Consider the following 25,104-nt stretch of genomic DNA (forward strand, 5'->3'; position numbering starts at 1 on the left):
GTGCTGGGGAAACTCTTCTCCAACAACCGCCGGGTTAACTCTGCTTCCCCAAATCCCAAAGAAGAGAGATGGACAGAGGGGTAGAGTGGGTCAGAGGGTGGGTGTCGGTCCGTATGTGGAAATGTAGGGACAGGGATCTCTCCATGGACAAATGGTCTCTCTATTTCTTCTCCAGTGGAGGGATGTCATTGGATAGTGGATGTTAGCAGCGGAAGCTGGGATCTCATGTTCAAGTGGCCACAGAGGGCAGTTGACTTAGCTGCTGAAAGGTAAGGTGTGGTGTGCCAAACCCATGAGAGAAACAGAAGGGGTGGGGAGGGAAAGAAAGACAGGGTGGAGTCAGAGAGAGAAGGAAAGCAGAGATGGGGGGGGGGGGGGCTATGATATTATAAAATCGATGCTCACTAAGAACATGAGGTCAAATTTGTCATTAAACACACTGCTTCATTGTCTCCCGGGTGAAACAGGGAGGCAACCATGATTCCAACCCTGTTTAACATTTACCAACGGATGGTGAAGACGGTCCTCATGGAAAGGCCACAGATGCCACATTAGCTGTTTTGCTCTCAGTTATTTTTTTCTGCATTGACAGTAGACTAGGGATAACCTATAGTCCACAGTTCCATTGTTTGGACATCACCTGCCCAAGACTGTTTTATAATCCAGCATTCAATCTGTCTGACCTGTGGACTCATTCACTGTGCAGGCAGCAGGTCAGTCACAGTTAGTGGCACTTTAGGTTAGTGCTTCTCAAAGTGGTGGGAGCACAAGGCGGTTTTGATCAGTGTGATACCGATAAAATAAAATATGCGATTCCTCATAATACCGCTTCATACGCAATTCCTATAAAATGAACGGATGAAGAAAGATGTTACACGTTCTGGGGAATATTTTTACGATATTCGTGAGGAATGAGGTCTGCCCTCAGAAGTGATAGCGTGCTGTGCATAGTGAATACAGGTAGCCCTCCTACTGTGTGCTCATATAAAACTTCAAGGGTGTCATAAACCAAATGTGTGAAGGATTAGGCCTTGTTGTCTTGATGTCTTTCTCCTAATATAATAACAATATGGATCCTCTTTGAGTTATCTGTGATATTCCATCAATCAAGTAGCTTTCAAAGCATCAGACAAGCGCATATAGTGGATATTGAAGATACAGTATCGATATGTTTTTGTCTGTGACAGCAGAACTTTGGACAGGGCATGTGACCCTAATTCTAGCTCCAAGATCGCAGCAATATAATGGATAATATACTGATTTGCACGTTGACCCTTGACCTGCATGTGCTAAAACAATGAGATCAAAATGACATACAGCTCTGGACAGAATTAAGAGACTTTTACTTTCCTTTCCAAAAACATTGGAAATGAAGGTTTTGAGTGAAGAACAGAAGGGTAAAAATTAAGAGACCACTGCAAATTGAACGCTTCTGTTCCTCACTCAAAACTTTAGTGGTCTCTTAATTTTTTCCAGAGATGTATATTCCTTCACCTCTATGCACATTTGCAACAGGAAGAGTACGTACCACTAGGCTCCACCTTACAGGACTCAAATCACATGTTTATTGTCTTCAGATGATCCCGTGCTTCTGTCTCAAACTGGGACAGGCCTAGAGATGCACTTATATCTTATGCACAGATTATTCAAATGTGGGTTCAGACAGTGAACGATCGGCAAGACAAATGATCTAAGGGCCAAAATTCTTGATTTCTGCAGCAATTATCAAATTTTGCATAGTAATATGCAATGATTTTATACAGTTTTTGTTTTTGTGGAAATTGCAATCAAATTTGCAAGCCCTTGCATAATATGTGGGGAATGATTGATTTTGCTAAAAAAATAAAAATCTAGGACAGAATCCTGTAGGGACAAAAAAAAAATTCCAAGACCACAAACATAAATTCTGTCTAGACACCATTGCCCTGGAGTACAGAAACAATTACACTTACCTTGACAGAAACATCAACACCACAGGTAACTTCCAACAATCTGAGAGACAAGCCAGGAAAGGCCGTCGACAGCATCAAACAGAACAGAACATTCCCAATCAAGATCTGCCTAAAAACGTTCCATTCAGTTCTAGAACCATTACCCTCAATAGTTGTAAAGTCACAGGTCTACTCATTAATAAGGGATTCACAAAACAGGACTAACACAAATACCCAAAGACCCCTGTGCTACTCCAGCTATATGTTCTATTGAGACAGAGACTATCTGTGTATGTATGGATTACATTCTAGTACATTCTATTACAATCTGTTACATTCATTTCTTGTTTTATTCTGCTTACTTAAATTAAACTTTTTTAAACACAGACAATAAGCATGTGTATGTACCTTTCAGAGAGTTTCCTGTGTGATAGAGCCATGATTGGGGCCATTCCCGTTGATACCAATAACAGTGCCTTCCTGTCACCATAGAAAAATATCCCAGTCCCACAATGTAACTGTTACCTACACTAGCCCCCTCCGAAACCCACATACTGTACATCTCCATCCTGGCCCGGCCTCCTCGTCGATCTTACCTCCCTGGCACACAAGGTCATCCCCCAGCCAGTCACGACACTCCAATTAAGGGGACTGATGGACAGAGCTAATTGGGAGGATTTATGACCTCCTTTTATTATGCTTTATGAGGAAGACAAGTGGAGGGCATTACCATTTATAGGCCCTGGGCTCCAAGCGGGATCACCGGGTGTTACTGTCCAACCTGCCCCGTGGGGCCGCGTGAGTCCCAGGTAGGTAAGTCTACGACTGCCTCCTCGACATCCGCCTCCAGGGCCCTCCCTCGTCCGGTCTAGTTTCCCACACAGCGAGAGAAAGCAACTACAGAAAAACATACGGAAACGGTTAAAAAGAGAACGAGAGGTTACACGGAAAGAGGCCTACAAAAGGAAAGAAACAGGCCGACAGCCAGATAAGCAGACAGAAAAACCACAGTAGTGGTGGCAGGGGTGGGGGGGTGTGGGGGGGGGGGTGGCAGAGGTGGACTCCACAGGGCAGGAAGGCTGTCAGGCCCCACCCAGTAATGAGTGTGTGGTTATTGATTGTATTGTCAGGGTGGCTGACCAGGGTCCCGTGTGCTGTGGGCCCCAGTCCATCTGTGGACAATGCAGTCAGTTACAGCTCACTGCCCCGTCTAATAAAGAACAGGCAGATTGATGTCACGAGTATGGCTGAACTCTGCCTAACACTCACCGGCCCCCGGCAGCCCTCACCGCGTTCAGCCCAGCAGCCAGGGTGACGGGGTGAAATCGTCGGATTTCTTATCTTCACCGCACCCCTGTATTCTGCCCGCCCAGGTCCCGTCTAAGGCTTTCATACGATGATACGGTGAACAGTTGCTATTTCTGTGATCTATGTGTTTCCTTCATTCGTGCTGGTTTCAATTTCATACCGAAGCCATGCACCCATGCCCACATACTGCTTTCATTAAACCTTTTAATTTACCATTTGGGCATTGTGACTGCAACTGAGAATTTACATTAAATGCTTTCCCAGTACACTAAGATGCAGATGCAGAAACTAACACACACACACACACACCCTCACACACAAAAAGCAATGTACAACCTGTTGGTGTCAAGCAGAGCCTGAAGATGCCGTCTGTCAGAGACCTCAAAACATCCCCTGAGGGAGGAGAACCCCCCTCTATTAGTCAAGCACACGAACAACAGACTGTCTTCACAAGCTCACAAGGATCCACACATGTATATACATCTCCACAAAATGGCTGACATGAAGAAAAAAAACATATTATTATCCCAGAACTCAAGGTGCGTTTTCTTTTTTCTTTCTTTTTTTGGTCTGTTGGACAAGGCTAATTGGGCTTTATGGGACAGGTGAAAGGATGGTCATTTGGCTTTGTCCTGGTGTCTCACTCTGGGCGGATCTCTCAGTCCAGGGTCCCACCAGGCCCAGGGCTGGTCGCTAGCTCCAGTTGCAGCAGCACAGGTGATTACTCCGGCGCAGCCAGCCAAAACACAAAAATCAATAAACAATCTCAACGTTTCTGAGGGCCTTTCGTCTGACCTAATAAATGTCTCAATTCACTGTTATGACTTCATTTTGCTTTAACGTCTTCTTCGTGTGCATCTTTTGCCGATCAATTAGAGAATGGAGTGCCCCCTGTCACTGCACCTGCAGTCTTTCTGCTACAAGCACACACACACACGCGCGCGCTCACTATTCCATCATTTGGAGCGCGGTAAGCATCTAATTTATCTGGATATTAGATCCTATTGGCAATCGTTTCTCCTCAATGACACCTAAGATAGAAGCTGCTTGAATGGCATTCAATATATGTTCTAAAGGAAAATGTATTTGGAGAAATGATTGCCAGTGTGATTGCCAATGTTTTCCTCACCACGGTAAACAGTAAAGCAAGCATCTGTCTCTTGCTTGGTTCTAGCCGGGTAGGAAGACATGTAAGTGTACCTGAGAGGCTCCATTTCCATGCTGTCAGTGACAATGACAAGTACCCAGCCTCTCTCCAGCCCGGCCCCCTGTCACAGGCTTTAATCCAGGGAGGTGCGGGGATGACAGGTGAGCCGTGCCAGAGCCCCTGGTCTGTGACTGGGAGCTCAGGGAGAATCTCACACACGCGCCCCTCTCTTGTCTCCCATCGATTCTGCCAGTTCCCATTATTGTCAATCAGAGCGGCGGCGTCTCCACGGGCAAGGAGGGAAGCATGAAAGCAGGCAGGGAGGCGGGCTGGCTGGCTAGCAGGCAAGAGGCAGGGCAGTGGGGTGCGAAGAAGTGGAGGCCAGTGGGAGAGATGCTGCTTCACGCCTGCTAGGCACCGTGCTACCATGGGAACAAATCTGGGGACCACACTGGGCAGGATGCCACCACTCAAACAGGACCTTTTGCTCCACAACACACAACACGAACTGGTACAAGCCAATGGAGTAAAACCTCCAGAGCTGCCGTCCCGCCCGCCACCGGGGCAACGAGAGCAGCTGAGACTGTGGTTTCACCGAGGCTGTCAGCAGGAAAACATTACTGCTCTCTCAGACGTGACTAGCTTGTTAGAAAAATGACATAATAACAATGACAGGAGTAATGGAACAGAAGTGAGCCGCTGTTGTGCAGAATGAGGTGGGGTGGGAGGCGGGGCGGGAGGTGGGCTCTCAGGGGCCAGGTCCATCAGAGGAGCCCAGATGGGTCCTGAGCGGGCCGCTCCCCTGCCGGGTCCCTGACCCCGGGTGGGCCAGCATGGTGCACGGCGGGCCGGGGTTCTGGTTGGGTAATGCAACCACGCAGCAGCCATAAGCCCCGGAGATTGATGGGAGCGGCGCTCTCCCTCCCTGCGCTGTAAAAGATTATCCGCTCACCCGCTGGAAACAAAGCTGTGATGGAAATTCGTCTCGCATCATCAGCAACAAAATATCTACACGCCGAAGCGGGAGTCTCTCATTTTTCATGGGCAATATATTAAATAAAAAAGGGCATTAAAGAAAAAGAGAAGGGGGGGTGGGGTGGCCTGACTGATAGCGCTAGTTAGTCTTTTTTTTTTTAAATGGCCCACTTGAATCGTGGAGATTAAGGTTTTTATTGGCTGTCAGGAAACACAACTTTCTGCGTACTTCACCCGCTGGAGCTCGTAATGCTCTGATTAGAATGCCAGGAGAAATGAAAAGAAATGGTGCTATTGTAAGGAAGCTGAGAGGAAGGCAGGCGGGGCCAGCGGATGCCCTGGGATCTGCTCCGATACACAGACACTGAACAGCAGGAACGAATGGCCCAGTCGCTCTCTGAAGGCACGTGACAAATAAAACTAAGTTCACAGTCTGTCCTGGAAGCACCTCAGGTTTACACTGTAAGAGTCGGAACCACGACACGAACAGTGGCAGTTGAAAGAAAAAAAATAAGATCAGTACACAAATGCGTTATATTGTAATTCACTATTATAGGAACCGCGAAGAGACAATTGCCTGTTTATTCCAGCGAACTTCTGTGGAACAGTGGCGATAAGGATGGACTGATAGAGGCCAGACAGCTGCTGTGTGGGTGGCTATCCTAGCGCAGAGAAACAGACTGCTGTTAGTCAATCAAAGGGTCACCTCCGAGGGAAGCTGCCATGACAGTCTGCCAGCCCTCTAAACCAACCTTTACTAGCCTCCTACACACACTCCTCCCTGGGTCATGCTCCTCTGACCCAACAGCACCCACAGTGGCTATTAGAGGGCGACCTAGCAAACAAATGGGCAGAGAGAACGGAGGACAGAGACTGGCAATTAGGGAAATGGAGAGAATCCACTCAGTTCCCTGTCAGTGTTCAAACACTGCTTTCATTCAGAGCTGAGAGGAGAAAGCGCCAGGCTAGGGAAAGCTGTGGAGCGGCGCACATCAAACTCCTAAACATGACAGAGCAGGCGCCTTCTGACCAGAGGAAACCATTGATTTTTCCTCCATTCGGCCATCAATCTGGTGGAGAAGAGGTGGGTGTGGGTGCTCAGACAGCTGATGATGTGATTTGTAACGCTGGACCACTGGTGAGCAGCAGAGAAGTGTTATATCCTCAGCACATGGCGAACTGACTGCTTCTGACTCTTTCACCACCCAAACACAAGATTAACAGTGGGGGGACCTATTGATAAACTCCACAAAGAGCCAGCAGAGTATTTCTTCTGTCACAGTAATCTAAAAGCCACTGTTTAATTAACAATGACTAGAGAGATGGGCAAATTGGGGTTTTTACAAATTGTTACTGCTTCCTGCCGTAACACAAAAGTGTATATATATATATGTTTTTGGTCTGAATAATTTGTTTATTACATGAATAATTATATTTCATTCTCCTATATCACTAACAGGAGAACAAAGGTCTGATTCCCAAATGCCACACTAATCTCTATATTCAAGACAAAGTGCATTTTATAGAATATACTGTACAATTTTTTTGGAATCAGCCACAGCTACATTTGCTCACTTCTAATTCTGAAAAGTTAAAGGATATTAGGGGCTCATCCTGGTACTAGTTTTATGTTTTTCTACAATACTCTGTGAGTTACTTTGACAGTTGAAAAAAGAGCTACACTGCGTAAATACTGCAACATGGATTTGATTAAGAATGCATTTAATGAACACAAAGTCAGTTCTAGGCTTTGGGATGAATACATTTGAAAGGCATGAACATTGAGTGCTGAGGACAGACAGTGATAGACAATGCCCATTAATATACACTATGATTACCTTATGATTACACAGTACATAATTTCTTACTGTTATTACATTTTACTAGAACTTTTCTCATCTAAATTGAACATTTCACTATGGGATGAAAAAACTGGCATAAATACAGAATAACATAGGTTTATCTAACAACTACATAAATACTGCAATCTAACATGAAAAAACACTCAGCACAGGCTTTCTAAGGATAATAATAACAATTCTCCATAGATACATTTCATAGCAATTAGGAAAGGCATGCTTGGAAATATAAAGATAACAGCTTACAAGATAAGATGCTATTTGTCATATGGGATAGCTGCCTACAACGATGTCAAAGTGATATAGTTGCAAATCCTTGTAACAAAAACTGCAGATTTAATGAAGACAGTATATTCATTTAGCACTTAGCATCGAAGTAATTGGGATTACATACTTAATACTGTACACATCTATATACCATTATCCATGGACCTTTGTATTTTATAGCATACAATATGAGTGCAATGTAATCAACACTATGTTTACATTTAAGGTTTCATGGAGGGTATCAACATTCTGGAAATCCATGGAAGAAGGCAAAAATAGCAGTCTCTTCAAGCTGCCAAGAATACAGGATGGATAATGTACAATAATGTTGACTGTTGATAGTGCAGTACCGAACCCACTGACTCAGGACAGAACCTGTGACCAACCAGAAGTACTGGGATCCTGTGGATAAATTAGTGCCTGAACACCAAGAAACAAACAATACAGATCACTTCTAAACATTCCAGTTCCTGTTGATGGGATCACTAATGCCATTCTCAAGAGGCAATTCCACAACAGCCAACCTCGGTGACCCACAAAATCTATTTGTCAGCAGGGACTGACAGAGGCAACCCAACACCAGAGCTACGCCAGCAATCAGCATATGTAATGTCTGTGTTTCCGACATCAATTAATACTTTATGGGGGGAGGAAAATATAACTGATCAAAAAAAGCGTCCCAGACAATGTGTTCACTGATGACCTATGGAGATGTGGACCTGTCCTGCTCGCTCAGGGAGCAGGTTCATGAAGAGTTTATGACTACATTATCTCTCCTCTCCACCCCCCAGTCCCATCCCCTGTTTGGTGACCAACTCATGGAAGCCCCTCACTGGAGGACATGGGCTGGGCATCACTCATTCACTCGCCTCCTAGGTGCCTTTGTCAGGTGATTGCTGCCGGAAAAAGCAAAACAGATCAATACATCTCCCGTGGGCCTGACAGGTAATCTTTACCCAGGATGAAATATGAGTGGTACCAGCCCGCTGGATTCCTTAACTGTAACAGGGCAATTGACTGGATGCACGTACCCGCTCTCTCTCTCCACTTCCTGCCTGCCTGGCCATCGGAAATTTATTTTGGAGGTTGGCTGGCTAAGACATCACCACGGTGAACACTAATTACTATGGAGGGAGGGAGGTAAGGCCTTTCCCCTGACAAAACTTGATCTGAACTTTGTTTCCCCATGTGTCAGTTCCTTAGGCACAAAAACACAGAGTGAAGGAAAAAGAATCAGCGACAGGGACCTCTCCAGGGCGGGCATTAGCATATTCTGATATGACATGTTAAATTGTGATCCATCAGCGCTGGGATTCCCTGGGAGTACCTCTGTGTTCAGTTACCCATGGATGGGTACTCCAGGGCTGGGTTGGTCTTAATGTCTGCACACACAAACGTACAAACACTGGGACAAGTCCACATGACCTGCATCTAATAATTTTCAAATATTTTGGCTGAAGTATTAAAAAAATACATGTTTTTACCGGGCACCGTGGCCAGTCAAAAATTATCCCAGTTTTTGTTATACTGCATTAGAGACATTGTTATCTAGCCAAATGCACTTTGGGTCCTCTGTGAGCAAACACCTCTTAATTTCCTGTATCGTATTACTGATAAACCAATAAATCAATACCTTCCTCCATATCCACATTGGTCGTCATAACTAAGTTATCAGATCTAAAAAGAGCACTCAGACATTGGTTAAAGTGATTGTGAGTCTCACGTGACTGGGATGTGTCATCGTGTGACTGGGATGTGTCATCGGGTGACTGGGATGTGTCATTGGGTGACTGGGGTGTGTCATCGGGTGACTGGGGTGTGTCATCGGGTAACTGGGGTGTGTCATCGGGTGACTGGGGTGTGTCATCGGGTGACTGGGGTGTGTCATCGGGTAACTGGGTTGTGTCATCGGGTGACTGGGGTGTGTCATCGGGTGACTGGGGTGTGTCATCGGGTGACTGGGATGTGTCATCGGGTGGAACACTGGCATGGCAGAGAACCCTGTGCTCGCTAATGCAGGGCTTGTGGAGCCGTGTACCATGTGGTTAGTGAACGCTATAACCACTGATGTTCCTGTGCCCCCGGCACAGCCTTTTGATCTGGAGCGAATGGCTAGGTAAGGCCAGGGCTGCCCGTCAAACCCCAGCATCCCAGCTACAGTCACCAGGGCTCCTCTCCACGTGCCACTTGAAACGCAGTGGAGATTAGCGTTGATTACCTCCCTCCTCTCCACTTCCTCCACCCGCACGCCCTTCCAGCAGCCCGAGCAGTCACAAAACAAGCGCTCTCCCTCCTAAAAACCCGGGTTTTTAAAATGGATTGTGCATTGAACTTGAATGCGTTGTGAAATTTGAATATGGAAGGTAAGCTGAAGGGATAAAAGAGGCCCCTCCAAGGAACCAACCACAGACCCTCTCTGTTGTGCTAATGAGTGGTTTTGTAGTCAGTGTAGCTTTTCAAATCCATGCTAATAGGAGAACTGCTCTTTCTTGGTGGTCACCTCTCTGAACCTTGCACCAGCATGGGGTAGCGGAACTTTCTGATCCTCTTCTGTCAGTTTATATATATGCTGCAGAACAGACCTGTTGCTCCTACTTCTCCAAACCACTAGCAAACCTCCCTGACCATAATTCCCTGCTGAGAAATGCAGGGCAGCTCAAAGAAGACATAATTGTCGGGTCTGAGTAAAGGGCAGGTGACCTGGATACTGTGTATTGAAGAAACAGGAAGACCCGCTTGGCAGGTCATGCAGTCAGGAGTGGCAAGACAAGGAGGCTCTTCAAACTGCCTTCATCTTCCAGAAAATGGCTGGTTATGGAGTGATTAACAGGGCTTGATTGCATTAACCTTTTTTCATCTTTAAATGCTGGTTGGAGAGACCAGATCCAGCAGCACACTGTTTATTCGGAGAGCAGCGACACGTTGTGCATTTTTGCTCCTGACACACCCCACTCTGTACAACCACCGCAGGCGTTTCCGACACTCCCTCTCCGATACTCCCTCCAGCTGGGGTGGGGTGGGAATGTGATGCGGCCCCTCAGTCCTCCTCCTGTTCCCTCTGGGGGCTGGATCTAAATAAAGTCCCAGGCTTTATGAAGTACTGCTTGTCAGATGTGGGGGGTGCGGGGCCTTCAGACTCCATGCTCAGTGATGTGGAGGAAGAGACGGTGTCCCTGCTGCATCCCTCTGCCTCTCCCAGGCCGTCCTTATGGAAGGGGACGCACACTGCAGGGCAGAATGAAAACAAATAAAACATGTAAACATGTGTTTGGAGTTTCCCTTGTAACCTTTTATAACTCAATGAGAGCAATTCATGTGTTTATTTAATGGGGGATCATCATACACCTTGACAGACCAACCACTATAAATGTTATGGTCAAGTGATCTCATGCAATCTGATGATCCTATAACACGCGCTTTAAATGTGTGAGACCTATATTTTTATATAGTACTACAGTGTCTTCATGTGAACTTAACTCTTCATTCTATTATTTTAATCATCTTAAATACAATGGGATTTTTATTTATTCCCCTGAAAATGTACATTCCTAAAACCAGCGCAGTTTCTAATATCTGCCCTTGTTTCCATTAATAAATCAATGTGTGTTAGTCTCTCCAGAAGTTAGCGGCAACCACACAGACGTTGTGAAAGGCAGGGCAGGAGCAGAGGACACAGAAACTAAAAGTGACATTGTGGCTCTGGGCTGTCTCAAAGGATTAGGCATTACAGCATTCACTGGCATGTGCTTTTGCTCGTTCCCATTATATCTGCTTGTGCCTCTTTCCAGATGACTTCTTCCCCAAACTGATCCGGCGGGCTAGATAATTGATTAATATTTCTGGAGGGAATGATGACTAACTGTTGCTGTGGTTGAGCCCAAACACTTGACGTCTCAGGTTAAACCTGGTCAAAGATATTATGAATCCAAATGTGTTCTTTTCTTACTTGATAATGCCTGGGGAATAGGTGACACCATGTACACACTGTCACGGCATTTCACTGTAACTGATCAGGAGCTGACTTCTCATCTATCACATTTTTCAGTGTTGTTTATTACATGAATCAATTTTCAGTCCAAATGAAATGGATTCAGCTCCATAGATATGCACATCAAAGTCTCTCGACTAGAAACCTACTGAAACCTACTGATTTTAATTGAAGAGTACTTTATAAGAGCCGACAAAGGATAACATGGATCTAGAACGATTCCGTATGGAAGAATGGCCTGAGATCCCTCCCAGTGTAACCTCAACCCCAAGCTGATGCGCACAGAGCATAATTTGCATTGCACACCCACTGTTTAAAATTGGGAGAGAAGGTATAATTCTATGGGAGTGACTTACTGAGTGAGGTACAGAATTTGTCATCTTTTGATTTGAGCAAATCAAAATACTGCGTTTGGGTGGCTCCAAATGGAGGGTATTTCAGATATTTCATCATGTTAATGAACATTTATCAATTAGAGCAAGTCAAAAAAAGATGTCCAAATATATCCAGTACACACCCTTGCAACTTTGTAATTCATTCAAAATATTTCACTAGTTCTGAAATAAATAATCCCTTTAAATAAATGAATAGGCACCTCAAGCTAGTATTTGGCTGCACAGCCTTTGTCCAGTGGAATGCATAAATATTCATCTAATTGAACTTTTTTTTGACATTATGTTAAAGATGTCCCTGATTTGCTACCACCTTTAGAAAAATTACAGCAACAGAGTATTAAAACTCTCACATCCACTCTGCAAGTTTTACTTTCACTATTGCTTTCTATATTCAGAACATAATGCAACAAGTTTCCCTTAGGTCATGCATAGCACATACATAGTTAAAGCATACTGCATGTTGCAGAGCAGTGACTACAATTTTTGTAATAATACTGACAATAACAGTTATCTTTACAGGTCAACCAAAATTGATGGATTCAAAAAGTTGCCAACAGAGTTGACAGATTCTAAAAACATAATTTGTATTTATCTGGACAAATTTTTTTAGGAATCACAGCCTTAAGAGAAATTCTGTTTAATGTCACAGAGGTCAATTGCATATTGTTTGTATAGTTCTACACACATTAGTTTGCTCATTAACTATTTTGACATAGATTTTTTGTTCAACTGACCACAGTTCAGTCAGATAAACAGGCAGGGCATTCCAACAGTAGTTCCGATCTATTCATATCATGGTGGTCTCACGTACAACATTACACTCCAGAAATGTTGGACTCTTGGACAAGAGTAGCAAAAGAAAATGTAATTGTTTACGAGAACGTAATTGTTTTTCATCAGCTTGACCTGAAATAAACAAAAACAAAAATTAAATTTACCACCACCTCCATGCAAACAAACGATTTGTACATATTACCATAAGAATGCATTTACTCTCTACAATACATACAGGTGCTGGTCATAAAATTAGAATATCATCAAAAAGTTGATTTATTTCAGTAATTCCATTCAAAAAGTGAAACTTGTATAATGTATACATTCATTCCACACAGACTGATATATTTCAAGTGTTTATTTATTTAAATTTTGATGATTATAACTGACAACTAATGAAAACCCCAAATTCAGTATCTCAGAAAATTTGAATATTGTGAAAAGGTTCAATATTGAAGACACCTGGTGCCACACTCTAATCAGCTAATTAACCCAAAACACCTGCAACGGCCTTTAAATGGTCTCTCAGTCTAGTTCTGCAGGCAACACAATCATGGGGATGACTGCTGACTTGACAGCTGTCCAAAAGATGACCATTGACACCTTGCACAAGGAGGGCAAGACACAAAAGGTCATAGCTAAAGAGGCTGGCTGTTCACAGAGCTCTGTGTCCAAGCACATTAATAGAGAGGCGAAGTAAAGGAAAAGCTGTGGTTGAAAAAAGTATACAAGCAATAGGGATAACCGTACCCTGGAGAGGATTGTGAAACAAAACCCATTCAAAAATGTGGGGGAGATTCACAAAGAGTGGACTCCAGCTGGAGTCAGTGCTTCAAGAACCACCACGCACAGAAGTATGCAAGACATGGGTTTCAGCTGTCGCATTCCTTGTGTAAAGCCAATCTGGAACAACACACAGCGTCAGAAGCGTCTCACCTGGGGTAAAGACAAAAAGGACTGGACTGCTGCTGAGTTATGTTCTCTGATTAAAATAAAATCCAGAGTCTGGAGGAAGAGAGGAGAGGCACAGAATCCACGTTGCTTGAAGTCCAGTGTAAAGTTTCTACAGTCAGTGATGGTTTGGGGTGCCATGTCATCTGCTGGTGCTGCTCCACTGTGTTTTCTGAGGTCCAAGGTCAACACAGCCGTCTACCAGGAAGTTTTAGAGCACTTCATGCTTCCTGCTGCTGACCAACTTGATGGAGATGCAGATTTCATTTCCCAACAGAACTTGGCAGCTGCACACAGTGGCAAAGCTACCAGTACCTGGTTTAAGGACCATGGTATCCCTGTTCTTAATTGGCCAGCAAAATCGCCTGACCTTAACCCTATAGAAAATCTATGGGGTATTGTGAAGAGGAAGATGCGATACGCCAGACCCAACAATGCAGAAGAGCTGAAGAGCAACCTGGGCCCTCATAACACCTGAGCAGTGCCACAGACTGATCGACTCCATGCCACGCCGCATTGCTGCAGTAATTCAGGCAAAAGGAGCCCCAACTAAGTATTGAGTGCTGTACATGCTCATACTTTCCAGTTGGCCAACATTTCTAAAAATCATTTTTTTGTATTGGTCTTAGGTAATATTCAAATTTTCTGAGGTACTGAATTTGGGATTTTCATTAGTTGTCAGTTATAATCATCAAAATTAAAAGAAATAAACATTTGAAATATATCAGTCTGTGTGTAATGAATGAATATAATATACAAGTTTCACTTTTTGAATGGAATTACTGAAATAAATCACCTTTTTGATGATATTCTAATTGCATGACCAGCACCTGTAAATATCAACCCCTGGAGTTTTCTAGATGTTGTTGCAATTAACTAGATTACATTTTACCACATTTAAAAATTTGATTGAGATATTTTGTGCGTATAATTATAATAAACAAGAATCCCATTTGTAGCTTATAGCTTTTCTTGCTCTTCTTTGCCAAGGGGTCCAATCATTCTGGAACTCACTAAAAGTGCATAGCTCTGTATTTCAGAATACGATTAAACACAATAGACTAAATGCAAGATATGTAAATGACATGAGAATAACAGATTATAGGCCACTAGTTCCGACAACAGACAGGCTGTAACACAGGACCCCATAACACGTAACGCATTAAACAGGTTTAGAGGCCTATTCTATTGTATTTCTATCACTCACCTTGTCATAAAGCCTACTGTCCCTGACATCCCTTTGACAGTCCCCCCGCTTCCGGCTCAGACTCACCCTGCTGAATTAGTCAAGTAAGACGAACACAGTGGACTTTCCCTCAGCGGTCCAGGCCTACAGTTCATTTATATTGCTGCCGTAGTACAGAACATTTTACTAACAATCTTTTTGTACATGCAATGTCTTCAGCAACTTTTCATTTTGCAAAGAAATGTCAGATGCCTTGCTTTTGACTGAGGATAACATCAGAGCAAAGCATTGGCTGCAAAATACACATTGCAAATAGTTAAGATTATGGGAATAGGAACAAATAGCACAGCTAAGACAGTCTAAATTCCTGTTAGTAGGGAGTTACAGGATGGCTGGATAGTTAACAGTACCCTAGGCTGGTACCACTTAAGCAGCTTGTTGCACTTTGTGCTAGATAAAGTTATGCTAGGTAACTGAATAAATGAGTACTTCAATCAATCTAGCCAATACTGCAAGTCAAAATGAAACTTACCTAGTTATCTAACAGCTAAAATGATAGCTAGCTACATGGCCAGCTGATATTTACCATCTTTCTGGCTCCGAAGCCACATTTACTTTCCTTGGAAAGGTTACAGAAAAAGGGTATAGGGTGCTGGGTATGAAATGGATTTATGTAGAGATGGGGTTTTCCATAGAACGCTAGTGGAATCCATTTAGAATGTGGGCTTGCTGAGATTGGACATTACAGCAGGTGGAAGACAGGCACAATCAGTCAGATCCTGAAATGGCTTCCTACGATTTTAACAGTGGATAGACTGTTGTGCCGGGTTGCGTTGAAAGCGGTTAGGGGCGCAGCACCACTTTGAAAGGTTCATGGGCAAATACCAGCTCGCAACACACTTGCCGGTGGCCTCGGGCAGGACTTGATGTTTAAACACATTGTGCCAAAATTTGATTGAGGCTAAAACTTCCTTGGGGCTGCGAGGAACAAACACAAATCCACACACGTACCGACTCAAACGGCTCAAGTCAAGTCTGACATGGAGAAGTTATTACAGTCTTCCAGAAGAAACAATTCAGTTAAGACTAGGGTTCTGCTGATACAGACTAAGGATTACAATGAATAACTTCTGAAACTAGGGGTTGGCGCCAGGTCACAGAGCTGGCTTGAATGCTCCTAAGTGAGGAAGGGGACAAAATGACATCTTCCATCGGATGGGATTACGGAGGACATGATGCAAAAAGCCCATCTTATGAGCAGTACTCTGGCACCAGGTCGGATCTTAGGCTGGTAGCAGCCGTCTCTGACAGAACTGAGATGCTGGCCCACATCTTCCAAAAAAACTTTACCACAGAACACCTGGGTGAACGTGAGAAGGCTGTATCATGGGCGGACTCATGGGGGCAGTTGTGGGCGTATCGGTGCAGTCGGTCGTAGTCTTAGCAACTTCAGCACTACTTGTCTACCAGCATCTCCGTCATGGCAGGGGCAGAGCAGGAGCAGTAAGTTCAGGCACTACAGTATGTCTCCAACCCCTCTCTCCCCGGAGCTGCCCTGCGGGGGCCCTTTTATCCTTCCACTGACTGGGCTTGATTGGAGGCCTCTGTGCCTTGTCATGGGCTGGTAGCCGGGCAGCGTTCAAGGGCCCCGTGTAGCGGCTCTGGGCCTGCTGCTTCTCAGTGCAGCATTGGTCCTACACTGATATGGGAGAGGGCACGTTCACACCACACCATGTATTCGGGTATGGAGGAAGGTTGCGTTAACAGTATGAAAATCTAGACAGCCAAACCCTAACATTTTCATAGAAGTACACACACAGATATGTGCACAGACAGGTGCACATGCACGTACACAGACACGTGCCCACACACACATGCACTGGCGCAGGCGTGTGTCCATGCCCCTCTTCGCTTTAGACTCAACAATTGCTGTTTTTGGTGGTTCCACTGTTGTCGCTTCATCGATTGTCCAAGTAAAGACTGAAGCCAAAGTAGGTCCAGTTTACGCATACTGTCAAGAATCCCTAGGCTACAAAGCAGGATTTGTTCGCAGTGATCTTTGTGGTAAAACAGGTCTTCTGTGGGACAAATTAAGCTGGAAAAAGTCTGATTTTATATGTTTTCATTTCAGGAGGTAAGGTATAAATAGGTGAACAGTTTGAGTTTGGTGACTTACGACACTGACTGAATGAACATGTTGTGCCAACGGGAGAATTACATAAAACTACATTGTATTTGTGAAACGATCAGGTGAATGGAAACATCTTAGCATGTTAATAACTCTCACATGAGGCTGTTTAAAAACAATCATTACTGCACTTCCTGGAACCACCCCCCCCCTGTTTATTAATCAGCTAATTACACATTGACAGTAATAGGCCTGCTGATTCCCACAGTTAAATGAATAGCACAGAACTGGTCTTTAATCATTAGCCTTTGTGTGTTTCACCCATTCACTCAAGATTCCATCCATTACACTGGACCACAGAAGGACATTTAAATCAAATTATTTTTACGAAAGGTCGTGGCTGCAGATGTCTGTTGCCTCTGACCTTTAGAAGAGTATTTTTTTCCAGAGGTTTTTGCACAGGTCGATTACATTCTGCAAATGTATGTATGTATTCTCTATGTGCTTTTAACGTACAGTAGCCTAGTTATTACAGCACGTCCCACCTGTTTTGTATTACTTATCATCTACTGCTGAATGTCTTCCTCCCAGTGCTGTTCTGATTTGATCATGTGATAATGTAGCCCACCTTTCTAGCATAGGTCTCTGATTCATATTTCTGATCATCTGAGATAAACAACCAAATATAAAACCTTGGGGCTATTTGATGGACCATTAAAAAATAAACAACATAGCCTATGATCAAAATTCCCACTACGCTGGCTGCACATGTGCATCGCACCACACCTCTTCCAGGACTGTCAGACAGAAGAAATGTCAACCAGCGCATTCAAATTATACCAACTTTGCCCTATAGTAAACACCATACACGACAGACCAACATTTCTCTCTTATGTTTGTATTCAAATGCAACAAAGAAAATATAACTGCAAGATTGAGTCATTTTGTTTTTGGTTGAGCCCAGGGCCAGCTCCAAGCATAAGCAACACGACCACTAGGGGTCCCTCCGACTGCTAGGGAGCCCCCAACCAATAGGGGACCCCAAATTAAATTTTGCTTAGGGCCCCCAAAAGACTAGAGCCAGCAATGGTTGAGACCGGATCATAGAAGTAGAAATCTTCAGACAGTGAAGGCCAAATCTAAGTCATTACAAAGTCCATTACAGGCCGTTTTAAAAAGCTTTTTACACACATTCATGATTTATCGGACAGGGTTGTATTTTGAGACAGGCTTAAACATGCAAATCATAATAGACATGGGGTAGTGCCCATTGTCTAACTCTCTGTATGCACAATGAAAATAAGGATATTAGGTTAGAAAAAATAAGTATGTGAACACTTTTTAAGAATTGCAGACCTGCATGGGACATCACATAAAGGCTACTTTAAGCAACATCACTGAAATCAAAGCTAATTCTCTGTGAAAATTTAAAAATGTTAAGCTATGTTATGCTCAATTAGCCACAATATCCTATTGGCTTTTGTGTGAAAATGTATCTTACTGAAGTTGACAGAAGTTGACTAAAATGGTTTTATAGATTACATCTAATTCTGTTTCTCCCCTTCAAACATGTTGAAGCTAGAAATAAAATGAGCCTACTGCTTGGACTGCATTCTAGTATTTACTATACATATGCCTGAGTTAGATAACACTACTTTCAACAGCCTGGCTGTCTTTGTAGGCCATGGGCTATGTTGAATTATCAATCAAATGGCTGCTGGGTTTTCATTTTGGCCGTTTAATCTTAGATGATCAGAAATATGAAGATGAGATGCAGGTTACGTTATCAGGTTGATCGAATCAGAGCAGCAGCACATTCAGCAGCACACTGGCAAGTCATGTTATGGAGGATGAGCTGAATCTAAGCTAAATAACCTATAGAGAAGAACACACTAAACAGATGCAGAGAACCCTCTGGAACTTTAGATGGAGATATTTCCTCCTCTGTAATATTAGGGTCCAGAACCAGTTAAAAGAACGACAGTGGGGAGAACACGACACATGGATGTTTCAGAGACCTGAAAAATTATTATCCCCCCCCCCCCGAACTCAGGCATGTTCGGCTCATCTCAACAGCGACTCCACCCTGAAACTTTGGTGGAGTGGTGGTAGTGGCAGGAGCAGGAGGGCGGAGGTGGGCTTTTTGAAGGACGCCAGAGGGGAGCTGAGTGGAGCGGGAGAGGGCCAGATTGTGCGGTGGGCTGCATTTCTGTCAGCAAAAGTGATGGCTGAGTGGTGCCGTTATTTGTCTTGTGCTGCCACACGGCCCTCACACCAGCCTGGGCATTAATGAGAGGGGGCCGGACCGGCGGGCAGGAACACGCAGGGCCCTCAGACGCAGGTGATCTGTCACACAACAACCCCGCTCCGGCTCCACCAAGGAGACACACCGAGATGGAGGGGCAGGGAGGCTGGCGTGCGGGCGGGGGGAGGGAGGGGCGCGCGGGGGGGCTGGTGGCTGGACCTGCCATGGACATCCGCTCGGGTCCCGTGATAGAATGGAAGGCTGTTACATGCCAAGCGGCTCCGGAGGGTTGAAGGGTCAGATATCCACAAATGTTGGTTGTCGGGAAAAATACGCAATAAATGGTTTACACAGAGAAAAAAAGATTATAAAGAACAACTAAAACCATGGAATTGTTTTAAATGATTTCTTTGCAACCTAAAAGCAAGGTGTGACTTACAGGGCACAGGATATATGCATAACCTTAAACGTGGTGGAGGGTGGACTGTAGGTGTGTGAGTCAATGCTTAGCATCCTCCCTCGTCCCTTATTTCAAATAGAGATGAAGGGCATTGTGCAAGGTAGCGGAGGAGGGGAGGAATTTGAATAATTAATTAATCTGCATGCGAAAAAAGACAAGGGTATTAAAATCCATCAGGATCTTTAGGCCTACTGATTTATCCCTGCCAATGCTATACAATTAATTCTGTTTAATGCTAAATGTAGATGAACCAAATGAAACATGACCACTGTACGGTAGGTATCGTTCCCTGCAGGAATGTATATAAAAAATAAAAATAAAAGAACTTTTTCTACCTTTTTGTAAAAATAATAATCAATACATCTTCCCCTCAGTTATCCACTCTTTGTTAAAAAAAATTACACTTTACTCAATCTAGAATTGAAGACAATATCTAAACAGCATGCACCTAAGGAACAGTGGCTATATAATGTGAACAGTGGCTACATAATGTATTAAGGACATCAATACATTATCAACCCCCCAAAAATTAAATCCTAATTATATTACTCCTGGTGGTGTAATCGGTCACACAGGACATTCCAAGCATTGGCGTTTTCTTTGAAGATTTTTGTAACGATGTTGTTGACTTCTGTATTGTTAGATTGATGGCAGTGAGAAGTGTAAAGAATGGCCAATTTGAGCCTGAGAAGTGGAGTGGTCATCCAATACAAACAGATACCTGGGTTGATAAGTTCTTTCACAGCTATCTTCAACACTTAAGATGGTAAGCGTTAAAAGTGAAATGATAGAGGACACAGCAACAGCTGGGTACCGCCTTAGCAATTCCCTCAGGAACCATGGGAGACACCTCCCACTACAGGCCATTCTCACTCCTTATTAGAGAGTTTAAAAGCAACCACAATACAATCAACTCAATTCTCCAACTCACACATGGCCTTTCTACACTCAGGGAGAACAGACAAACTAATCTAACACTCGTGTCTAAAGAAATTCTCGACCTCAGAAATTCAAGTGCAAAAACAATGCAACAAAATTGTGTACTCGGAATAACATGAATTTAAATGATGAAAGAATGTGGATGAAGAATAGATCATATCAGTAAAAATGAAAATGGATATTGTTATTGACTTTTATTTACACATAAACTGCAAGAAGCCATTGTGCATCTCCTGGTTTCTGTGATACGAATAGGCATAGAATACCGTGGTAGGGCGCCAAAGTAAAGATTTATACACACCAGTCGCAGCCACAGAAACTGACACTGGATGACATCCCCTGCGTGATAAATCACTGTGGACAGAGGGCACCAGACTCCAGAACCAGGAAAAACCCATCTCATGGGAAAGGGGAAAATAAATACTCAAGAAAATACTGAGAATTTCACTACACAAACGTTGGGATCATTTTCATAAATTTAGGCCTATTAAGAATTTTTTAAGCTCCCTTTTAGTAACCATTATTATTATTATTAAGAATGAGCGACTTGTGTCATTCAAAACTACTGTCCGTTGCCTGTGTACCTATTGAGTGACATTTCTCTTTAAGCTGATTTCATTTGAGAATAAAGAAAAAGACCTGGAAAACATGTTCAGAACACCGCGTCAGCCCCAGTGGCTGGCTGTGGAAGGGATCCCCCATCCTGCCTGCCTCCGCATGGGGAATAACATGGCGAACATCGGGGGTCTTTAAGGGCCAGGGGTGAATCTTTTTTTAGTTTTATGGGAAGTGGCTGTGAGCTGGGGAGGTGAAGGACAGAGTCACTGGCCGTTCCATCACTCAGTGCAATAAATGGATGCAATCTGTATCCCAGTAAAGCACTGGCTGTTTTTAAATTCCACCTCTTTTATCCAAATGAATGATGGACCTCGGTACAGTGCGCTGTGCGGCAATATTAATATACATCAGAGGCCAGCGCCCCTCACTAAATCAGGGAACCACCAGCATTTGTTATTTAAATGACAAACAGCGGCTGCAGTGGCGGAGCAGCGAGAGGGGACTTTGGAGAAGAGGTGGACAAACCAATTCAGATTTCAATCTGGCAAAGACGCCAGGCCCGGAGCCATCAGTCTAATGAAAAAAGGCAGCCCTACAAGCCCAAACGGACCACGGGGCTGCAACAGGGTGCCATCTCCAATACGACCCGCTTCCCATCACACCTCCCCCAGACTACTTCCACATGACAGACGGGCAGGCGGGCTGGCTCCCAGAGACTTACTCCACCAATAAACACAGCACACTACTCAGGACTGGACCTTCCCTCAGCTAATAACAAGAAATCACAGTCTACTGGATAGACTATTTTTGCCGTTCCTGTCATTTGAAAAATTATTTTAAAACAATTGTGACAAGCACTGTAAATGTTTGCTTGGTAGCACCATGTTTTGGTTTGTTGTTCTCTAAAGGACGCTATTGTTTACCTGTAAGCAGACTTGGTTAATGTATGGCCAGGAGGCCATGTAATAAAGCCACAGTCCTAATGAGAGGTACAGTCAATGTAGAGTGGGTCAAAAGGTAGTCGTGGCGGCAGGTACCTGACGTTGCTACGGAGACAGCCGTGGTCTTCCTCCGCCTCTTGATGTCCCCTGTGCACAGCAGTCCCAGATGGATGTTGGTCTGCCTGGGTCAGAGACACAGACACAGAGCTGTATCCTCACATCCATCCACATCCATTTTATGAAATCTCTTGTCCTTTTTAGTTCATTTGACTGGTAACTGGTTTAAGAGAAATAAATGAGATATCGGTTTTTCTATGCCATGGGCATCCGTTTCTAGAAAATGCTATGGAATATCCAGCCATGGTCCCAGTTTTTGCTAGCTGGAATTGCAAAGGTTTTGTTGAGATCTTAACAGAAATATCAGCAGAAAAGAAGGAGGTGTAGGGGTTGTGTGTCTCTGTCACTACCAGGTACAGATAAACAAATTACTCCTGCTGTGTACCTCCTGTGTCATATGTCAGGAGCCCCTAAACAGGGAGGGGCCCCCTACATCCCCTCCTAGCCCTGATTACTGGGATGTAAAGTTAAGGTCAAGGTCCCTGCTATCGCTGGGGGATGGATGTTACCAAGAGCAGGCGATGTGATGGGATGACTCGGTGTGTGTGTGTGTGTCTGTTTGAGAACGAAACGTGTGTGTGTGTGTTCGTACGTGTGCATCAGTCAAATTTAACACTAGCGCATCCACTTTGAAAAGCACTTTTAGAAACACATCTGTTAAAAGAAATGACTCTCCGCAGTGCAAAACAACAAAGAACGACCAGTAACACAGAAGCGCTGGAACTGTTGCCTCCTGAGCCACCACCTAAGCGTCCCTGGCCACACGCGTTCCCGAGACAGGATAGGATAGGGCCCTGTCATGGCTGCCTTCTAACAGCCTGCGTGTTCAGTGACCTCAACACCTATAAATCACATGATGGCATTGCAGGAGGGGGTGCGGGGAGCTGTGAGGGGAACGCTTTGAGCCAAGTCTCTATGTTGTATAATCAATAGGTATAAAAAGAAATGGCTTGACCGTTATTCTCTCCCTGCTACCCTCCTGTAATAAAATCCCAGTAATGCATATTTCATTTACTTTTATACTTATTGATTACCTGTACTCCAGTTAGTAAATCACACGCCTATCGATCTCTCAATCGTACCTCTGTCGGACAGCACATAACCAGCCATTTGCACCCCTGATAAAGAGCTCAGACATTGAACTCCCCACAGTAAATCTTTGCAAACTAACTTTTTAATTCCAAAATCGATCCGCGCTTAAACGTTGCATTATTTCACGAGGCACGCCCGCCATATTAAAAGTAATACCCTGATGCGTTTGGCCTTAATGCATGGAGGTCCCATCCCTCCATCTCTCCCCTCATTACAAGGAGCCCTGATCGGGTCGGCACTCTGGGGCCCAGGCTGCAGCCTGGAGGGAAAGGTCCAGGGGAGGGAGGCTTGGCTCCTTCCCCTGGACCTGCTGCTGCTCTAGGCAGAGGGGCAGCTAATATTGAGAAGCCCACGGGGACATCCAGCCTCATGCTAATCAAACATTAGAATACCATTAGCTGGCCCATTATCAAAGGCTAAGTGGGACAACTCATTCCAAAATGGAACCAAAAGGCATTGGTAACAGGTTTGTCATCCATCATTTGTAACTGTTTGAGTAAGTTGCTGTTGAGTAACACAGCCAAAATTGTACTTTAATGTGCAAAACAAAGCTATTTGGGAAGTGGGTTTGCGACAGTTGGCATTAAGACGTGTTTCTGGGAGGCAGTTTGACTGGGAGAAAATCGCAATATAATTTAGCGATCTATACAATTCTGTTGATGGTACGTTTCCTACCACAGGAACAAGGAACAATACAATGCAAAATTTAAATAAGGAGAGTTCCACTGAGAGGAAAATCTTGGATTTCAGGACTGGATGCGTCCCCAGCTAGGAAAGCAGAGCTGTGGTGAACAAAGCAATAACACACCTATTCCCAATAAGCAGAGGAACAACAACCAAAGACACATCGAGGACATCCAAGACAAAGTCTCAGTGTTGAACTGTACAGGTCATGCGAGTCATATGAAGATACTCCGAAATGCAGCATGGTCCCTCCAGAGAAGAAAACGACAGTGACACAGGGTCATTGTAATTCTGGTGCCCACACACAAAAACAGATATATCAATTAAAAAGAATAAATCAAAAGAAGCCAGACAAGCAGCAGCACCAAAATGGCCATTTATTTTCATTAGGGTATATGGTGCTTCAGGTAAGAGCAGGATCTCAGGATGAATAGAGGTATTCAAATGAATCAGAAAGGATCATAGTCTCCTGGGAAGCCGATCAATAGCTGCAAATCAATAATCAATAGGCCACTCACACCAATATACTAACTGCTGACACCAAGATCTCACAATTAAAATGAAAACTGGGAGAGGAGTGGCGTAAGACTATGATTTATCTTGTGGCGCAAATGTCATTTAGGAAAAAAAAAAAGAAGTCAATAGATAAAACCTAAGTGTGCCTGGCTCAGGTGGCAGGCAGTTCTGCATTTCAACATGGCCAGCATCCCAAAGTCTTAGTGCCTATTCACATGGCCAATAACATGCAACCCAGTACACTCCATATCCCTGTTGGTCGCTATCTACATGACAGCTTGTATTAATGCTGTAATATTTCAACCACCGCAAGGCCCAAGACTGATGTTTATTCTTTAATAATAAGACCAAAAGACTTCTCTTTCAAGGGTATATTGAAACAAAGAAATGGAATTGACACACAAAAGCTCAGTGGTAGGAATTGATCATTGGAATAGGTTACGCAAAAGAAATAAAAACATGCTAAAGTTAACAGCGACGAGCAAGGCGTTCATTATTTAAGTTAAGGCAATAATAACGACCACCGATGCCGTTACAGAGACAGATTATGATCTCCACCTTGACTGTTCCATGCTGATGCACCATATAACAATATTGATGAAGTTTATGCAAGTCTGGACAGTTTGAGGTTTGGGTCGTACGG

At 44.0% G+C, this 25,104-nt stretch overlaps 1 protein-coding gene across 7 annotated transcripts in view; it reads right to left on the reverse strand.

Annotated features, from left to right (window-relative positions):
• Positions 1-7,066: 7,066 nt before the first annotated feature.
• Positions 7,067-25,104, reverse strand: part of LOC105015706 (G patch domain-containing protein 2-like) — a 30,850-nt gene continuing 12,812 nt past the window's right edge. For 5 of the 7 annotated variants that reach the window (XM_010879051.5, XM_020054326.3, XM_010879052.5 and 2 more), the window contains 2 exons: positions 22,149-22,234; positions 7,067-10,712 (listed from right to left, as the gene is read on the reverse strand). In XM_010879051.5, the coding sequence (XP_010877353.2) occupies positions 10,525-10,712; positions 22,149-22,234 (274 nt within the window). In that variant the 3' untranslated portion in view covers positions 7,067-10,524. The remainder of the gene's footprint in view (positions 10,713-22,148; positions 22,235-25,104) is intronic. The other 2 variants (XR_002197927.3, XM_020054328.3) reach the window with 2 other exon arrangements.

This window comes from Esox lucius, chromosome 15, assembly GCF_011004845.1.
Source record: "Esox lucius isolate fEsoLuc1 chromosome 15, fEsoLuc1.pri, whole genome shotgun sequence".
In the NCBI taxonomy this organism is placed as follows: domain Eukaryota; kingdom Metazoa; phylum Chordata; class Actinopteri; order Esociformes; family Esocidae; genus Esox; species Esox lucius.